At 41.5% G+C, this 19,141-nt stretch overlaps 1 protein-coding gene across 1 annotated transcript in view; it reads right to left on the minus strand.

Annotated features, from left to right (window-relative positions):
* Positions 1–19,141, minus strand: part of LOC137520706 (unconventional myosin-XVIIIb-like) — an 816,938-nt gene that overhangs the window by 756,084 nt on the left and 41,713 nt on the right. Inside the window, exons 2-4 of the mRNA XM_068238990.1 lie at positions 12,472–12,591; positions 9,566–9,709; positions 6,357–6,389 (exon numbers count right to left, since the gene is read on the minus strand). Of these exons, the coding sequence (XP_068095091.1) occupies positions 6,357–6,389; positions 9,566–9,709; positions 12,472–12,510 (216 nt within the window). The 5' untranslated portion in view covers positions 12,511–12,591. The remainder of the gene's footprint in view (positions 1–6,356; positions 6,390–9,565; positions 9,710–12,471; positions 12,592–19,141) is intronic.

The raw sequence follows: 19,141 nt of genomic DNA on the forward strand, positions 1-19,141 counted from the left end.
CGGATCATTGAAAAGATCCGGATCTTTGATCCGAATCTCGGATGATTTTACAAGGGAAGCATTCGGGGGTGAAATGACTAGCAGGACAGGAGAAGGGGAGGGGGGTGGACACACAGAGAAGGGGAGAAGATGGACAGAGGGCAGGGAGTGGACAGAGAAGGGAGGAAGGACGAGCAGAGAGCAGAAATGTTTGTTTGCACAATAATACCCACATGCTGCAATCATTATGCTTTACGTATATTTCACCTACATGTTCATCTGTATACGTTGAATGGAAACGTCGCACAGTGAAAGAAAGCCTTCCCCAAAGCATTCCCGGAAGATAAGTGCAGCTGTTTAGAGCGAGTGCAGGAGGATCATATTGCCCTGCAATCACAGTGCCTGCAAAGTTACTGAGCTGTGCTGAGCTGAGCCAAAAGCTTCCAATGTGTTCACTGTGCACAACTACGGAACAGACAGCCTATAATGAGCAGCACATTATAGCCAGTATGTGTGATCTACACATATCTGGCAGTGGCACCCATGTCCCCTCTACCTGTCCCTGCAAGGCTGGCTCCCTTGAGTCCCCTCCAACAGAGCGATCCATCTCTGCTCTGCTTCCAGGACCCCGCTGCCCGCTGAGAGGGGGGCGTGTCGCTCCTGGCCCCGCCCCTTTTGCGATCCGAATCACTCATTTTGATGATTCAGATGATTCGACTCACAAAATAGATTCGGATCAAAGATCCAAATCGTTCATGATCCGGACAACACTACTAGTGTAGCCGGCCCCACCCCCTACACTTGTGCTGCTACGGAGAGGACTCCTGTATCTCCCTTCGTGATCTTGATTACCCCCTGGCTCTGGGGAAGTTTGTTGAGAGGAAGAGAACCTGTCTCTTTCCACTTCTAAAGCTGCCCGCAAGAAAGCATTTGCACTGTGGAGTGAGTAATTCCTGTCAGTCTGTAGCTGTGAAAAAAAGTCTGACTTCATGCTTCTCTTTCTTTTTTGTTTTTCTTTTTACTATCTCTCTCCTTTCTTGTCTGTTAGTACTGTCTGTCTGTCACTACCCCCTCTCTCACTAAACACACATTTACTTACTCCCCTCTCTCACCCTCCCATCCAGCAGCACTTACTCTAGAAGCACCATGCACCTACCTACCCTTCCTACTTGCCTGCCCAGCAGCAGCATGTACCTGCAGTACCTACTCGTTGCCTACTTTCCACCGCGTACGTTAAAAAGGGGCGCTGGGAGAAAAGGGCGCGGGGTTTTAAACGATAAGCATGGATAACGTTTAAAAATATATTGTACTGTATTTCGTTTAAAATTAATGTTTTATAAAGTTATAAATCATTAAATAATGTGCATTAAATCGGCAATTGTAAAAACGTTAATCTTTCGTTTAAATAGTGAAACGTATAATAACGTTTAAAAAAAAATTACTAAGTAACCCTCCCTGTACCTACCCCTAACCCCTAGACCCCCCTGTTGGTGCCTAAACCTAAGACCCCCCTGTTGGTGCCTAAACCTAAGACCCCCCTCTTGGTGCCTAAACCTAAGACCCCCCTGGTGGTGCCTAAACCTAAGACCCCCCTGGTGGTGCCTAAACCTAAGACCCCCCTGTTGGTGCCTAAACCTAAGACCCCCCTGTTGGTACCTAAACCTAAGACCCCCCTGTTGGTGCCTAAACCTAAGACCCCCCTGTTGGTGCCTAAACCTAAGACCCCCCTGTTGGTGCCTAAACCTAAGACCCCCCTGTTGGTGCCTAAACCTAAGACCCCCCTGTTGGTGCCTAAACCTAAGACCCCCCTGTTGGTGCCTAAACCTAAGACCCCCCTGTTGGTGCCTAAACCTAAGACCCCCCTGTTGGTGCCTAAACCTAACACCCCCCTGTTGGTGCCTAAACCTAAGACCCCCCTGTGATAAGCATTAATAACGTTTCAAAAACATATTGTGCGTTTTTTTCGTTTAAAAATAATGTAATAAAAAAAATTGTACTGTTTTTCGTTTAAAAATAATGTTTGAAAAAAATATTGTACAGTTTTTCGTTTAAAAATAATATTAAAAAATGTATAAATCATTAAATAATGTGTAATCATGAGAAGCAGTAATAAAACATTAAGTCTCCGGGCGCCGCTTTTAAAACGTTATTTTTCTCCGGCGCCCTTTTTTCCTATCGGGCGCCCATTAAACGATATTTATTATGGGAGTGAATGGCGGCGCCCGATTTGTCCACTAGCCTCCTGCGCCCTTTTTTACTGTTCCCCATTCCACCTGCCCAGTAGCCTGTATATCCACTATCTTCCTACTCTACCTCCTGCCAACTGCTGCTACCTACCCTACATGTGTCTGCCCAGAGATAGCTACCTACTGTCCCTACAGTCCACCCAGGTGCAGCTACCTAACCACAGTCCCTCCCACCCAAATCACAACTACCTACCCTTCCATACAGCACGCACAGCAACAGCTACCTATTCTCCCTAATGCTTTACTACAACTACCTACCTTCCTGCTGCAGCTACCTTACCTCCTTACTTACCTTCACTCCCACCTGTCCTACAGCAGCTAATCTGTCTTCCCAGCCTCCCAGTTACAGCTACCTAACCTCTCTCCCTCCCCCCCCGCCAAGCCTCAACTACTCAACCTCACATCCAGCTGCAGCTACCCTACCTACTCTCCCTCCCTCTCTACAGCACCTACCTAATCTTTCTACCTACACTCCCTGCTAGCTGCAGCTACTTAACCTCCATACCTACCCACACTCAACCCCATCCCCCTTCCTCCACAAACCACAGCTACTTAACCTCCCTATCCTCCATCCAAGCTGCAGCTGCCTTACCTTCCTACCTACCCTCCCTCCTGTCCTACAGCGTTTACCTAATCTCTCTATCTACCCTCCCAGTCGCAGCTACCTGACCTCCCTACCTAAGTACACTTCTTCCCCACCAGCCACAACTTCTTAACCTTCCTATCTATCCTCCCACCCAGCTGTAGCTACCCTACCAATACTCCCTCCCATTCTACAGCAGGTTCCTAACCTTCCTACCTAAACTTTCTTCCCCACCAGCCGCAACTACTTAATCTCCCTACTTATCCTTCCGCAGCAGCTACCTTACATTCCTACCTACACTCCCTCCTGTCCTGCAGCAGCTACCTAATCCCTCTAGCTACCTCCAAGTCGCAGATACCTATGCTCCCAACTTACTTCAGCCATGGTGGCATGGCAGACGAACTGACTGCCAGGGAGGTGCTGCTCATTTGTGGCAGTGATTGATGCACGTTAAGTGGGGTACTTGGAGTAATTGCATTTGTTGGGAGTTACTGATACATTTTAAATGTGGGATAATTGCTGCACTTCATTTGTGGGGATGATTAATGCATTTTAAATTTGTGTATATAAGTTGCCATGTTGGCACTCCGTGGTAAATACGTGGATTTTGGGTCGCAGTTTGGTCACTCGGCCTCTAAAAGGTTCGCTATCACTTCCCTATGGGATTTCTCACAATGCGGTGCATTTGTGATTTAGGATGATCACAAACATGCTGCATGTAGCATTTTCCCAGCAAAAATAGAATGAGAATCGCAAAACTCAATCACCAAAAAATCTAGACAATTGAGGTTCTGAGAAATACGGTCACAAATACGGTCTTGAGAAAGCCCTCTGGGCGAAACGATCGTCGACCATTCTCTGCACCTTTGATCTCCTGTCAAGTGCCTGACAAGTATTATGGTTTTTCATACTTCACTGTTACACTGCAATACAATTGAGGTTCTGAGATTGAATGGGACCTGAATCTTATTCCCCCCCTGTTTACTCTTCTGTTTTTCTTATTTACAAGTGACCATACTTCCCCTCCCACTAAGCTTGCTTGGCACATAAAAATGTTTTCAAATGTTCACAAAAACCCAGCTGCTGCTACAGGCAGTTTCCAATGTTCACTTATAGCACAAAGGGTGCAACTGAGCTGGCATTCACCATGCCTACCAATCAGCATGTGGGTGAGCTGCCACTCTATCTCTTTCCTTTAGAATGCAATGTATGTAGGTTGTGCAACCAGCAGGGAAGGGGAGGGTAGTGAAGTTTGGACAACCCAACTGTTGTGGTCTTCAACGAGCGCAAAGCTGCAACTGGGGAAACCTACAGACCAAAAGCAGTCATGTGCCCGTTTTGTTTTGGGTTTTTTTTCAAACAAATTAAGTCAATTAGGTTTTGTTTTTTTGACATGAAAAGGCATCAACCTCCAGATTTTTAAGCTTAACCTTTCTCTCAATCTTTAACCCTGATGTGTCTTTATTACATTAGTGACCACTAAAACACCATGGGGGAAATAATATTTGTGTGTATGTGTAATGTAATAAAACATCATATAATGTATATACCTGTATGTATCAGACCAGTCACACATGTATAAACAGCACTCCTCAATCTTTAACTAGGTTCATGCAGTAAAATGGATATGTTAGCCCATGCAACCTGAATGTCACAGAGAGGACTTCTTTACCCTCTGAACTGCAACAAACACAGACAAAGTATCATTCTACACACAAATAAAAATACATCAGAGGGCTAGTTTGTACAATGTGGAGACATACGAAATCTGAATCCTTAAAAAAATTGAACTTGTGCAAATAAAAAGTGTATCACCTACATTACTCAATCCTTCTTTTGATGTGGAACATCTCAACACCTTCTAACTAACTGTGATTAATTCACCAGCTTGTAACTTCCACAATGCATGAGCATTAAACTTGTATAATCGTTGTTTCCTAGAGGGGGTGGTGCAGGCCCCTCCAGCACACAGGCCCAGTAGTGGACCATACTGTGTGTATGTTTACTGCATACAGCAAACTGTTCCAATCAATAAACTAATGAAACCCATTAATTGCAGCCACTATTGGTATACCAGTTACATGACAGTAACATAACTGGATATCCCTAGAACTTATTAGCTAGAGCTACTGGCCAATCAAAGCCCCTGATAGGCCAGAACTGCTGGTTGGCTATACTATGGATCTGTATCATAGACTGGACATACCTAAAAATCTTCTGGAATGTAACACAGCTCAGATTTAGTGTATTTCAAGTGTGTTCACAGACTGACTTCTGCTTTAATAAACTTTTAGTTGCTTTACTTTAAAGGGGCACTATTGCTAAATTCTTCTTTTTTTGATCCTTAAGTGTACATATGAGTTGTTGTAGGATTGATTTTTTACATTACTTAGTCTTTTACCAATGTATTTGGTTACTGGCAATAAAACATATTGAGGCATGCATTGACGTCAGTACTTTTACCTTTCCGACGTCAATGCAGTCTAAACCATTCTGTAGTAGGGAGGCATCTTTTACTGGATAGTGTGAATTCCTTATCTTACACCCCTCTGGCCATTTCAGTTATTATTCCCCACCTTGTAACTGTACTAACGAACAGTTACTGTACTCACAGCAGCCACCGTAAAGTGAAGAACGCTGCCTCTCCTTCGTGCAGCGTAAGTTGTTGCTGTGTGCGGATGCGTGGGAAAACATAGGCTGCCCGGCCGCCAAGGACCCCCTTTCCCTAAGCTGGCAGTGGAACGGACACCAATTGTTGTCCGTTTCCACAGTAACCTGACCGGCTTTCCGATCTGCGCAATGTAGCTCTTTGATGCCGCCGCTACATTGCGCAGATCGGAAAGCCGGTCAGGATCTGCGCAATGTAGCGGCGGCATCAAAGAGCACACACAAAAGTGCTGCAGCTGTGTGTTGCTCTGTTCGGTGCAGTGCTGTTTGATGCCGCCGCTACATTGCGCAGATCGGAAAGCCGGTCAGGTTACTGTGGAAACGGACAACAATTGGTGTCCGTTCCACTGCCAGCTTAGGGAAAGGGGGTCCTTGGCGGCCGGGCAGCCTATGTTTTCCCACGCATCCGCACACAGCAACAACTTACGCTGCACGGAGGAGAGGCAGCGTTCTTCACTTTACGGTGGCTGCTGTGAGTACAGTAACTGTTCGTTAGTACAGTTACAAGGTGGGGAATAATAACTGAAATGGCCAGAGGGGTGTAAGATAAGGAATTCACACTTGCCAGTAAAAGATGCCTCCCTACTACAGAATGGTTTAGACTGCATTGGCGTCGGAAAGGTAAAAGTACTGACGTCAATGCATGCCTTAATATGTTTTATTGCCAGTAACCAAATACATTGGTAAAAGACTAAGTAATGTAAAAAATCAATCCTACAACAACTCATATGTACACTTAAGGATCAAAAAAATAAGAATTTAGCAATAGTGCCGCTTTAAGAACAACATACATTTAACATTACATTTTTATTATTTATTTGAGAAGGAAATGGACATCATTGCACATGCATATCTGAGAGTCACACAACACAATCATTTACCTTCACCGTTTCTGCCGGCAGATCTTGCTTTACCTAAAACAGAAAAAACTGGTTAAGAACATCCCAGTCCAAGTGTATAATCTCTCTGTGCAGTGCATGCATACCATTTCTCCCAGCTAATTCTAGCATGTGATATATTTGGAAAGCTAACGCTGGTCTCTTGTATTAGTGATAATACATCATTCAGGAGCTGCCAACTGGAAGGACAGTCTGCAGAGCCGAGATGCTTATATACTTTATCTTTAGGGGTTTCTGCCCAGTAATACTGTAACTAGTGAAATATTATTTTACATCGAAAATATATTTTACAAGAGAAACCAGCTAAAATAATACCAGTGATCCAGAGCAGCAACATATAATTATTTCAGTTCTAAGCAGTGAATATCCAATTCAGTTACAATATATTCATAGTTACAATAAGAACATACCAGTATTAGTAAATAATAATAGTCTCCTGTCGGACTCAAAGCACTTGCACTAGAGCGCACTCAGTAGGCAGTAGCAGTGTTAGGGAGTCTTTGCCCAAGAACTCCTTACTGGATAGGTGCTGACTTACTGAATAGGAAGAGCCTATATTTAAAGCCAGGTCTCCTATGTCAGAGGCAGAGCCCTCTAACCATTACACTAACCAGTAAAATAAAGCTTTTGAAATTGTGTTGACCAGACATCTGCATAACACAGTTCATGGATTTTTTTTTATCCCCAAGGACAATATATATTCATATTTTGTATTTAATTTAAAAACTGTTGGTCCCTGTGACAGGAAATAAGCAACATCAATTAGTGCCAGGCCGAGGCAGAGGCGAGAGAGGCTCCAGCCTCAGGGCGCAGTGTAGGAGGGGGTGCAGAACTAACTGAGCTATCATTCCCCTATTGTAGTAGGTCAGGAAACCGGGATAACGTCAATATAATTGGAAGTCCCTTAATCTGTAGAATTCGGGAAAACAGGAGCCTTATGGTGCAGTATCGTTATTTCTGATGGACTGAAGATCTGTGAGAGATTATACTCACAAGATTGGGTTACCATCCTGCAACCTCCGTATGCGCATGCGGGAATAAAACCATCCCCGCTCAGTATCCTGAATCCTTCTGGAACCAGGCGGGCGCTCTCCTTGAGTGTTCCTCTCTATCTGCATGTGAGTGCAAATAACAGGGGATTCTCACCTCACTAGGAGGTGTACTATGACAACAACTGAATACGGTATCAAGAAGGCGCCCTAGGACTAATATAGCAGCATAAAGTTTAATTGTAGACAATGTGTTTCACGGGTCCCACCCTGCTTCCTTGGGTCAATAACATCACCTTATTATGTCCAGTGTACGGTGAGGGCGCCCTCGCCGTACACTGAACATAATAAGATGTCTACAATTAAACCTGCTTTTTTAGAAATAAATATTTGTTTAAGGCTATCATGAGTTCGTGACAGAGGTAAGCTACCTCTTTTTATACAATATAAACTTTATGCTGCTATATTAGTCCTAGGGCGCCTCCTTGATACCGTATCCAGAGAAAAATAAGAAAAGAGGATACATGGCAGTGACTGCAAGCCAGATAACTAGAGATTAAGGTAATGGCGGGGTTGGGGCCCTGGGGCACCTCTTAGTCTAATAGCAATTAGTGTGTGACGGCCGGGATGAAGGGGCGCACTTTGGTGTTTCAGCCTTGGGTGCTGGAGGACCTTGTCCTGGTTCTGACATCAATAACTCTTCTTACTTTATTCTGAGCTAACTTTACAGTAAAGCATTCTTTAACAATGATATAGATGGGGACAAAGGAAACAATTATTTAAAAGTGAGTGTAATCCCCTACCAGACCATCCAAAAGTAAAATACTGTACATTGTATTCCTGAAACTGGGCTTTAGTTATGACTCTTCAAACTAAAGCTAAACATTGAATAAAGCAAACATCACAAACAGAAAAGAGCAAGAAAAAAACTGAAAAAAAAATCAGTTCTGTAGGAAAAATGTCTGCAATCAAATAAGAATTCATTTTTGCAACATGATTAAGTTAGGTGGCAAGAGCAAAGCCTTCTTTCTTTTAAAATCCACCGCCCTGTGTTGCTTCACAGCCCTGCTGGCCATCATACCTATCCTTAAACTACCAATTCATACTTACACAGCACCTTCCAGTGCTGCAGAATCTATCTTTATGACCAGTTTTATCATTTGGTCACCCCTAGGCTTACTTTCTATTGCTACTTCCCCATGTACAGCAGCCCCCTCTTACATGTCAATCCCCCATGTACTGCTTCTCCACCCTTCCATGTACAGAAGCCCCCTCTTATATGTCATTCCCCCATGTACTGCATCTCTACCCTTCTAAGTACAGCAGCCCTCTCTTACAAGTTAATCCTCCATGTACTGCATCTCCACCCTTCCATGTACAGGAGCCATCTCTTACATGTCAATCCCCCATGTACCACCCTCCAAGTACAGCAGCCCCCTCTTACATGTCCATCCCCCATATTCCATCCTTCCATGTCCAGCAGCCCCCTCTTCAATGTCAATCCCCCATGTACTGCATCTCTACCCTTCCATGTACAGCAGCCCCCTCTTACATGTCAATCCCCCACATTCCACCTTTCCATGTACAGCAGCCCCCTCTTAAATGTCAACCCCCCATGTACTGCATGTCCACCCTTCCATGTACAGCAGCTCTACTCTTCCATGTTTATAAACGTGTATGTGGCTTAAGTTACTGTGCTACCCAAGTGAGAAAATGAAGTTTACAAAGTGAAACGCAGGAAAAATCAATTGGCCAATCCCTCCTCAAACATACAAGTCTCCTTTACAAAGGTGCCCATCGATTATACAATTTTGATTGTACAATCTTACCACATCTCTGAAATATGAGGGACTACCTAAAGTTTTAGTTCAAAGTATATTCACTTACTTTATCCTCCTATTACATAGATTTGGTAAGATTGGATAATCAAGATTGTATCATCAATGAGCACCTTGACTCAGGACATGAACAACATTTAGCCCTCCAAAGCCATCAGCTGCCACCTAATTAACTAGCTACCAGCTGACCGATCATTTACTTTCTTTAGCTAAATTTCTTCCTCTCTCTGGGTCATTTGGCATTCTTGCTAGGAACATTTTCTGCTCAACAATACTCCAAGGCATGTACATCATGTTCCCAAACACGACATTGACTTTGGAGCACAATTCAATACACTGTATGCTATATACGTGCTTTACTTACTGGGCCCTTCTCTTTTAATTCTTTTTCTTTTTGCTTTGCTTCTTTTTCTGTCTCTCGAACCAGCTGTTTGATGAATCCACCAGGAATGACTGAAAAGAGAGGCGGAGGAGAGGTAGGTCTGGGCCCCTGGTCCTCCTCCTTGATCTATTTGTACACAAAGAAAACATATTAAACATTAATCTGCAAATCTGAAGGGTGATTCACAAAACCTCCTTATTTTCTCGCCTTATTTTATTTCTCACCTTAACTATAAATTAGTTTTCACTAATTTTTGAGCAAACAATTCACTAAAAAAGTAGTCTGATTCATTTAATATTACTTTTTAACTTTATATTTGTACTTTTTTTTCTTGTTCTTGGGTGTTTTATATAGATAAGGTGAAAAACAGATTGAGGGCCCAATCCAATTCAGTTTCTCTCTGAAGTTTTCTCCTAGGTGAAATTTTCATATTAAAATAAAATGCCTTTTAAGCCACCAGCAACTAAATACAATATTTAAAATAATGTTGACAGTACTTTTTCACCTACTTTTTGGTACTTTTTCAATGACAGAGTGCAAACGTTATTTTAAACAGAAGATAAAAAATTATCTCCTAGGAGAAAAAGTGAATTGGATAAGGCCCTAAGTGAGATAATTCATGACAAAAGTTTTGTGAATCAAGCCCCTAGTTCCTTCCCCAATACTGGTAATGTCATGCAGTGACTGTACAAAGATGGCAGGTGCCATGTCTAATAGCTGTCATATATTCAGCAGGCACAATGAGTTATTCCATACCAGATAAAATAACTGGTTAGCAGGCTTATTTAGTCATTTCCAAAGTTACTGCATATGTATAGAAAACTGGATTTGCCCACATTAAGTAGTCAGATATTTGCTTCAAATTGTTTAACCATCACTAGAAACATAGATGTGCAATCTAACATTTGTTGTAGGCAACATTTCTATTTATTGTTGGTGTCTGTTATGTATACCATGATTATTTATATATTATCATCTACAGGATGATGTCTTCTTAGAGTTGTGGCAAGTCCGAAAGTCTCAAATGTAACTATTTAAAGGGTTTAAACAAAAAGGTGACAAAGGACATGCACAATGTGATATGAGAGTTGTAAGGGCAAGAAATGTCCTCACTTGTTAAAATATGGGATGCATGGTTAAGATGAAGCAAGTAGGAGTAGCATATGTTAACTGTGATAACGGCATGCTCCACATCACGTGACCATAAAGATGCTAATTCTGATCTATCTATCTAAAAGTAACACAAGAAGCTCCTCCCACTCTGAAAGTGTTTGTGTATTTATGCTTTATAGTAGTTAAAATGTCTTACAAATGAGGCTTTTATCAGTAACGTAATATATTGTATGGACATTACTGACTGTACCTGTAGCTTAAAAAACTGTAGTTTATCTTGGAAAGTCTCTGGATCCTAAAGAGGCTTCTTTCATCCTCCTCCTCAGCCCTTTCCTGTGCTGGGACTCCAAAAAAAAAAGCTTGTCGGCAGCTCACGCAGGTGCACTAGCACTGCCCCATTAAACGATGTTCGGAAAATGCCGGACAGGTTCAGGTCCACGCTCTTGCATAGATGCGAGAAGTCTGAGCCTGTGCAGTAGCGCATTTACCATTGGGCTTGGCTATTCCTGAGCTCAGGAATAGCCGAGCTCGTGCTAGTGCAGGGGAGGTCACCCTTCAGGGGTCCCTGCGCAGGAACTGGGCTACGGAGGACAACTAGGAAGCTTCTTTAGGATCAAGAGGCTTCCCTCTCCAGAGGTAGGCATTTGCTTTCTGCGTTTTAATGGGGTCACAGGTTTACTGTAAGCTATGTTTTAAAATAATGTCAAGTTCCTACCTTTGTTTACAATAAGAAATGACCCCTCAGCAGCAAGCGTTTCTCACAGTTTTGCTGAAGTGCTGCTGATAACATCTACACAGAGATGATAGGTAGTGTTGCTTGAGTGTACCCAACACATGGAGAGACATGCACTAAGTTTGATAGCTGATACATCTTTAAGACTTCTTGCTTTAGTTCATGACCATTCCCAGCGAAGCTTTACAACTCTGTCACCTGACCAAAGGTTATCTATTGCTTGTCCGTGATTTCTGGTACACAAGAGCAACACTAATAATGAAGAGTGTATGTGTAGGAGATGAATTTACAATGAGCAATTGGGGAGGATTATATTTGGGAACAGGGAACAGGAATCAGCACACACAAGTGTTACCATTTTAGATCATTTTAACCAGACTAAATATATATTACAACAACACTTAATTTACTCCAGTGGAAAAAAAATAAGGCCCTCATCCCATGGAACTATGGAACTTTACACTGGTTTGGCAAGCGTTCCATACATAATAACACCCCTAGGGGCATTACTGGACTGGTATAAGCAAACATGAGTGTCAGGCTACATTTTCAGTTAAAGGACACCTGATTTGAGAGGCATATGGAGGTTGCCATATTTGTTTCCTTTTTAACAAGACCGATTTCCTGGCAGTCCTGCTGATCCTCTGCCTCTAATACTTTTAGCCACAGACCCTGAACAAGCATGCAGATGAGGTGTTTAACTGAAGTTTGACTAGATTTGCTGCATGCTGGTTTCAGGCTTGTGGTTCAGACACTACTGATCCCAGGAAGATCAGCAGCACAGCCAGGCAATTGGTATTGCTTGAAAGAAAATAAATATGGTAGCCTCCATATCCTTCTCACTTTAGGTGTCCTTTGAAGCAGAAATGTTTGGAAAACTATGCCCATTTCTGGATTAAAGTAGAAATCCTTTTTTGAAGTGGTGTTTCTTAGCATTAAATTAGTATAACTCCCATAATCACAGAACATTGCTATGCATTATTCCGAATGGCTGCATGCATGTGGATGCGAATAAGAAGCGTGCTGGAGCACTGAGACTTTCCTTCTGTTCCCATAGTGCTAGGCGTGAGGAGATAGCCATGCTGTTACAATGTCTGGAGGTGACTTGTAGCTTCAGGAGTGATGCACACAGGGCAAGTGAAACATTAGGCTTCAATCAACACTGGACAAACAGGATGAGGTGAGATGGAGGGAAACAAGAGAAGAGAGATTGTACATTAGTATATCGCAAAAGATTATTGATGACAGCATTTCGATTCTGATGATATAAAGCATTTACATATTGCATGAACAATTTTGATTTAATTTCTAAGATTATTGTGTAAAAGTTTACACAGAACTGCAATTATTTATAGATCAGAAGATGTGATCATTACATACCACAAGCTAAGACACTTCACAGCTGTAACGAAATGAATGTGTCTTGTCAGACCAAGTATAAAATAGGAAACAAAAAATGGAATATGAGGGTTTTAAAGCTCAGTAATGATAATCAAGTATTAAACGTAGCATTCTATTATTATTATCAATATTCAAGTAGAAGAAACAGTATAAAAGTCCATGAGTCACACAATATTGACATAGATGGCCTAACACATGTTTTACGCCTCTTCAATCGGAATTAAACCCAGCATTTCTTCTTTGCTCTAAAACATTATTTACAGCATATTATATAATAGCCAGCATTTTTATTTACTAGAACAGCATTCAAAGGGTTAAACACAGGACAGAAAAGCTCAATGCTGGGAAAGCTGGAGGCATCCTAACTAGAGATAGTGTTATCTTGTGTTTAATTGTATCAAGTGAGAAATGTAAACAAACACTTCTCTGACACTGCAGACTCTCCTGAACACAGACAGACAGTCTGAAAGCATTTCTGCTTATATTTCAAGATGAAAAAAGCAGTTATGAATAAAATGCAAAGTCAGCTCTTAGAGCAAAAAAAGTGTACTTTGGGAACTTGTAATTTCTAAATGAATAATAATAGTTATGCACAAAAGCAAATATGATAACCGTATGGCATATAAAAAGTAGGAAAACATGTTTTTGTTGAATATTATGTCAGGGTTTTATACCGCTTTAACGTAGCCGCTTCTTCAGAGGCATGTTGTTGTAGATTCAAAGGTTTGTGACTTAAGGTGCCCATACACAGTACAATAAAAATGTTTGACTTCCCCATTTATTTGACTAAGGAATCTTTTTTTTTTTTTTTTTTTGATCAAGAAAAACAAAGGATTATCCCATTTTTTCAATAAAAATCAGATCGGACAGGTTGGAAAAATCTTTATATTCGATCTAACAGAGTAATTGAACCAAGTTATCTAAAAAAAAAATAAAAAAATTTGTACCATGTATTGGCACCATAAGGATGATTAAAAGCATAAAATCGGAAATCTGATATACAACCACATCAAGTAAGTTCTCAACGCTTTTTTCGTCGGGTCAGCCAAGTATCAATCAAATAGCAGTACCATATGATAGTGAATGTAACAAATGTCATATGATATGTGTATGGGGTAGGCTCTGATCAACAGTTTCTAAACAGTTACACCAATCAGAGATGGCTATAGTGTTGTCTCCAGGGGTCCAGTGGCTGGCAGGAATCAGTTTGTCAGATGAAGGAAACTACACAGAAGCATAACAATATCCCCTGCGACGCCTGTCATTGCTGGGGAGCCTGAGGACTAAGGGGGGCGCTGTGTGCTCTGCATACCTGACATCTTCAATTGTGCATACCAACGTAACAAATCCTGACATTCACAGGAGTGAGCACAAAACTCTGAGGGAGGGATCAAACCTTATATTCTAGTGATCATTGTTGTGATATTCTATGATCAGGTGAGGCTTACAAACATTGGTCACTTAATAGCGCTATTTAAATCTGGGTTTTAGGCCACTTTATAATGCAAAAATCAGAGTTGTAGGCTTCTATTACTATACTTGGCATTTCGGTCTTTTAGGGCTTGTGCACATATTCTCACTGCTCTGCTACGTATGTAGCCATGAATTGCTCATCACAGCACCTGCATTGCTCTCCATTGCAATGTAGACCCCATTCAACATCATTAGCGGGATATTTATGATATAAATAATAAACTGCAAATTGAAAAATCAACCTCATTTTAAAGCTTCTAATAGGTTGGTTATCATAACAAAATTATTTAATTTGTAAATAAATAATTAAAAAAAACACATTTTTTTTGCTTATATAAATGTCAGAATTGTTCCTCTATTAATAATAATAGACAAAGAATTTATCATCTGGGAGCTTATACCATATATACTGTATATACATATATATATATATATATATATATATATATATATATATATATATATATATATATATATATATATATATATATATATATATATATATATATATAATGGATTTATAGATTCTGACAAATGAAATGCTTTTAAAACTACAGCAAACTGACCCCCCCCCCCCCCCCCCTTCTGAACTCTCTCCCCACCTCCATCCTTTCTCACCTTCAAATCAAAGTTTTCCCAGTTCCCCCAATTTTGCCTTTCAAGTGCCATTCACTGTTTTCAAAAAATCTCATCAAGTTGGCCATCTGTTCTCAGACAGAAAACAGATTCTCAACTTGATGAGATTTTTTTGAAACTAAAAGGGTGGTCTTGGATGGAGATCACCTTTTCTTAGCTTTTTGAACTTTGATCCTATCCCCAGGTGAAGGGGGGGGGGGGGGGGGTTAGCCATCTTTGGACTCAAAAGTTTGAACTCTAGTTGTTTCAGTAACCTTACAGACTTTATTGCTTATGTCTTCTAATTATGCTTAATTCTGACAAAGACTAATAAGAACATATGAATGCTTAATTATTCCTGGCTTGTTCCTCGATGTTTGAAAAATGTGATATGGCATAAAAGTTGTTCCATGATTCTCTTTGAACTGTTTGTACACTGTCGATATGCTATGTCTTCAATAAAAACATTAAAAAAAACCACAGCAAACTGTACAGACTTCATTCTTAAAGGAGCAAAACCTTTGTATTTGTTGCAGAACTTGAGTGTGCAGCTTTATACACCATAACAGTTTGGTTTTGGTTACTTTCCCTGTCACATTTGGAGTTCTGAGACTGAAAGCCACTAATAAAACTGACACCCCTTGTATTAGCAGTGTCAGCCTGAAAAGTATTAGCATTGACTTAATATAATTATGGTAACAGGATTTCCTCTACCATTCCAGAGATCAGTTGACATGGTGCAGCTGTCATTGACAAAAGGGGTTTATTTTTGAAAACCTACCTTTGAAAGATGGCCATTGCCATGCAATAAAGTACTCTATAGCAGCAGCCATAAAATGACACAATTTCCCAGGGGGCTCTCTGTCAGAGGGCACACTGCTGAGACACAGAGCTAGCTTTAAGGACTCGGTGTGACCTTCTATAATCTTCCATGACATCAAATGCCATACTCCTTGCAATACCGTCTGCCAAATGCATGTCCTCAGTTAATCGTTACCAACAGGCTTCCAGTTTTACACAGAGTTTATTTTCTATATTTAGGGAGAAAGTTGACTGCTGGCACTATCATGCCAAAAAGACAGAGCTTTTCGCCAGCAGCATGCGTCCAGGAAAATCTGCTACACCCACACTTGGAAAGCAAGCATGATGCTGAGCCTAATGATACTGGGCACACCTGTTACTCTTCCAGACCTCTTCCAATTAAGCAAGGTAATCTTATCCTCTCAATAAAAAGCTATGGGGAGGCATTACCTTGCTTAACTATATATATATAGAAATGTTGGCACCTGTTTCTGAACCATACATCATATGAGTCCATCTTAAACTACAAGTGAAACTGAATGTGCAGACAGATGGCTGTGCTGTGATAGTGCAGTTCCAACAGTTGTACACAATACAAAGCCAAGATGTAATTATGAAAGAGCAGAGCATAAAAGTCTCCACGCTGCAAAAACTAACATCCACTTCTCCTTTCACAAGGCAACATTTCAATCCGATCCATCTGATTTTAACACTGAACACATTTATTACATGAATCAAGTTATTTGTTACTGAGCCATATGGCAGGTTAGGAGCATACACTTGAAAAGGGTGCCTGGAGAAAAGGGCGCCTGGAAAAAAGGGCGCCTGATATAGATGTAAAAAGCCGGACTGGCTGCAAAAGGCGCCTGGTGTAGCCGAGATGCTAAATTTGGCTACAAAAGACGCCTGGTGTAGCCGAAAAGCTAGTGTTAGTTTATAAAAAAAAACTAAAACTAGCTTTTCAAAAACCTTCTAGCCAAACCTTGTAGCCAAATCAAAAATCTTGGCTATAAAAGGGCGCGCTTTTGTAGCCGAATCAAAAACCTTGTAGCTGAATCAAAAATCTCGGCTATAAAAGGGCATCCTCTTGTAGCCGAATCAAAAACTCGGATGCCTTTTTTACCACCTTGTAGCTAAGATTTGCGAAAATAACATTGAAATCTATGGAGGTGCCCTTTTCACACAAATGGTTTAGGCGCCCTTTTCAACTGATACCAGTTAAGAAAACCATAACCTCTTGCATATAGGGAATCTGAAGTGAGTGGGATATGGGGGCTGCCATCTCCATTGCCTCATAAACAATGCCAGTAGCCTAGCTGTCATGGTGTACTTTAGACTTTAGTTGTTTCTGAGTCACACACCTGCATCGAGCATGCAGCCAGTGGAGTCATATTGTTTACTGGACAATGAAGATGGCAGCCTCCGTATTCCTCTCACTACAGATTCTCTTAAACATAGTATTAATTCTCTGTATACATTTTTCATATATGGATTATGTAGTACTTTGATTATTTCACTTCCCTTTGCACTCTTTTCTTTGTCAAGTCAGCAGTCTTACCCATGATTGTGTGGCCTACTGAACAAGAATGAGAGATAATATAAAGGCTTAGGACACCTTTGCAGGTGTTTTGGATTAATTAGCTGACTGGAATGAGGCATCACAAGTCTAAAATATTTAACATTTCAGCCTTATTTCTTCTATCCTATACCTGTTCTAATGTGCTCTGGCTTACTGCAGCCTTTCCTACTTGCACAGTGACCTTGTTATCTCTGTTATATAATCTAATCTTCTTTCCTCTGTTGGCTCTGTTGGGCTCAGGCACTCAGGCTGGAATGTGCTGGTCTGCTTGTGATAGGATAGAAGCTATACACACCCTCTCCAGACCCCCTCCGAGCTCTGTATGACTCACACACTGAGCTACTCTCAGCCTATCACATGCTGTTAGCAGCCATGTCTTTTGTTTGTAAAGACTGCCTAAAACTGGCAATTACAAGCCAGGATTGCAGCAGGGAGTGGCAGAAACAGCACAGAGGGACCCAGGAGAACATAATGAATAGAATGGTATGCTTTTTATTGTAAGAATTTTAGAGTACAGATTCTCTTTAACGTTTTCACAATATTCTAATTTTCTGAAATACTGAATTTTTATCCGTAGGCCATAATCAGAAAAATGAAAAGAAATAAATACTTGAACTATATCACTATGTGTGTAATGAATCTACATGATATATAAGAATCACTTTCTGAATTGAATCCATGAAATAAATGTAACTTATTCGATATTCAAACTTTTCGAGATGCACTGGTATTTAAAGCGAACCTGAACTGGAAATTGATTTGAGATAATTAACTGTATGTGTTTTACTATTGGTAAACCAAACATAAGTAACATAGAACAGTCTCATATTTTTATTTTTAGTTTAAAGAGACACTGAAGCGAGAATAAATCTCACTTCAGTGCTTATATTCAGCAGGGGCATGTGTGCCCCTGCTAAAACGCCGCTATCCGGCAGCTAAACGGGGGGTCCCTTACCTCCCCAATCCCCTCGTGGAGTCCCGGGCAGCGCTTCCGCATTGAGGCAGGGCTAATGGCCGCAGCCCTGCCTAACGTGCGTCTGTCAGCGCGTATCTCGCCTCTCCCCCGCCCCTCTCAGTCTTCCTTCGCTGAGAGGGGCAGGGGAGAGGCGGCGATGCGCCGCTGATAGACGGCGCTGAGAGGCTGGGCTGCAGCCGTTAGCCCTGCCTCAAGAGCAGCAAAATCTACGACCAAGTTGGTCGTAGATTTTGCAGGGGGGCATTTGGGGGGTAAGGGACCCCCGTTTAGCCGCGGGATTGCGGCGTTTTAACAGGGGCACACATGCCCCTGCTGAATATAAGCACTGAAGCGAGATTTATTCTCGCTTCAGTGTCTCTTGAAGGGCTGTATTTTTAATACTGAACTCTACAATGGCTGCATTTACAATTTAAAGGTGCACTATGGCAAAAATTAGGCTACCAGGATAACCCTGGTAGCATGCACCTAACATTAAGAGCATCAGAAACTAAGCAGTTTTTTTTAAATGTCTGCTTGAGAGGTTATAGACAGCATATGCAGAGATCCTTCCCATCCTCTTCTTCTGCTGACTCTAACTGCCCTGTAACAGCCCTCTCCCTGCTGAAGCTGACATTGGAATGTGGAAGATCTTATATAAACAAATGAGCAAGATAAATGACTTTACACTTCCTAGGCTCGGCCCCTTCTGCTCCCAGTGCTATGATCTTCCCCAGCACGCAGCCTGCATCTCCCGTACAGCTTTAGCCAGGACAGAGCAGAGGAAAAGGCAACTGTTAGAACACAGGCTGAGTCATCAGAGGGGAGTGCACGTTGCATAGCTTGGAAAGCGACAGGCAGGCTCTCTGCATGTGCTATCTATAACCTTTC

Source organism: Hyperolius riggenbachi, chromosome 1 (assembly GCF_040937935.1).
Source record: "Hyperolius riggenbachi isolate aHypRig1 chromosome 1, aHypRig1.pri, whole genome shotgun sequence".
NCBI classification, from domain to species: Eukaryota; Metazoa; Chordata; class Amphibia; order Anura; family Hyperoliidae; genus Hyperolius; species Hyperolius riggenbachi.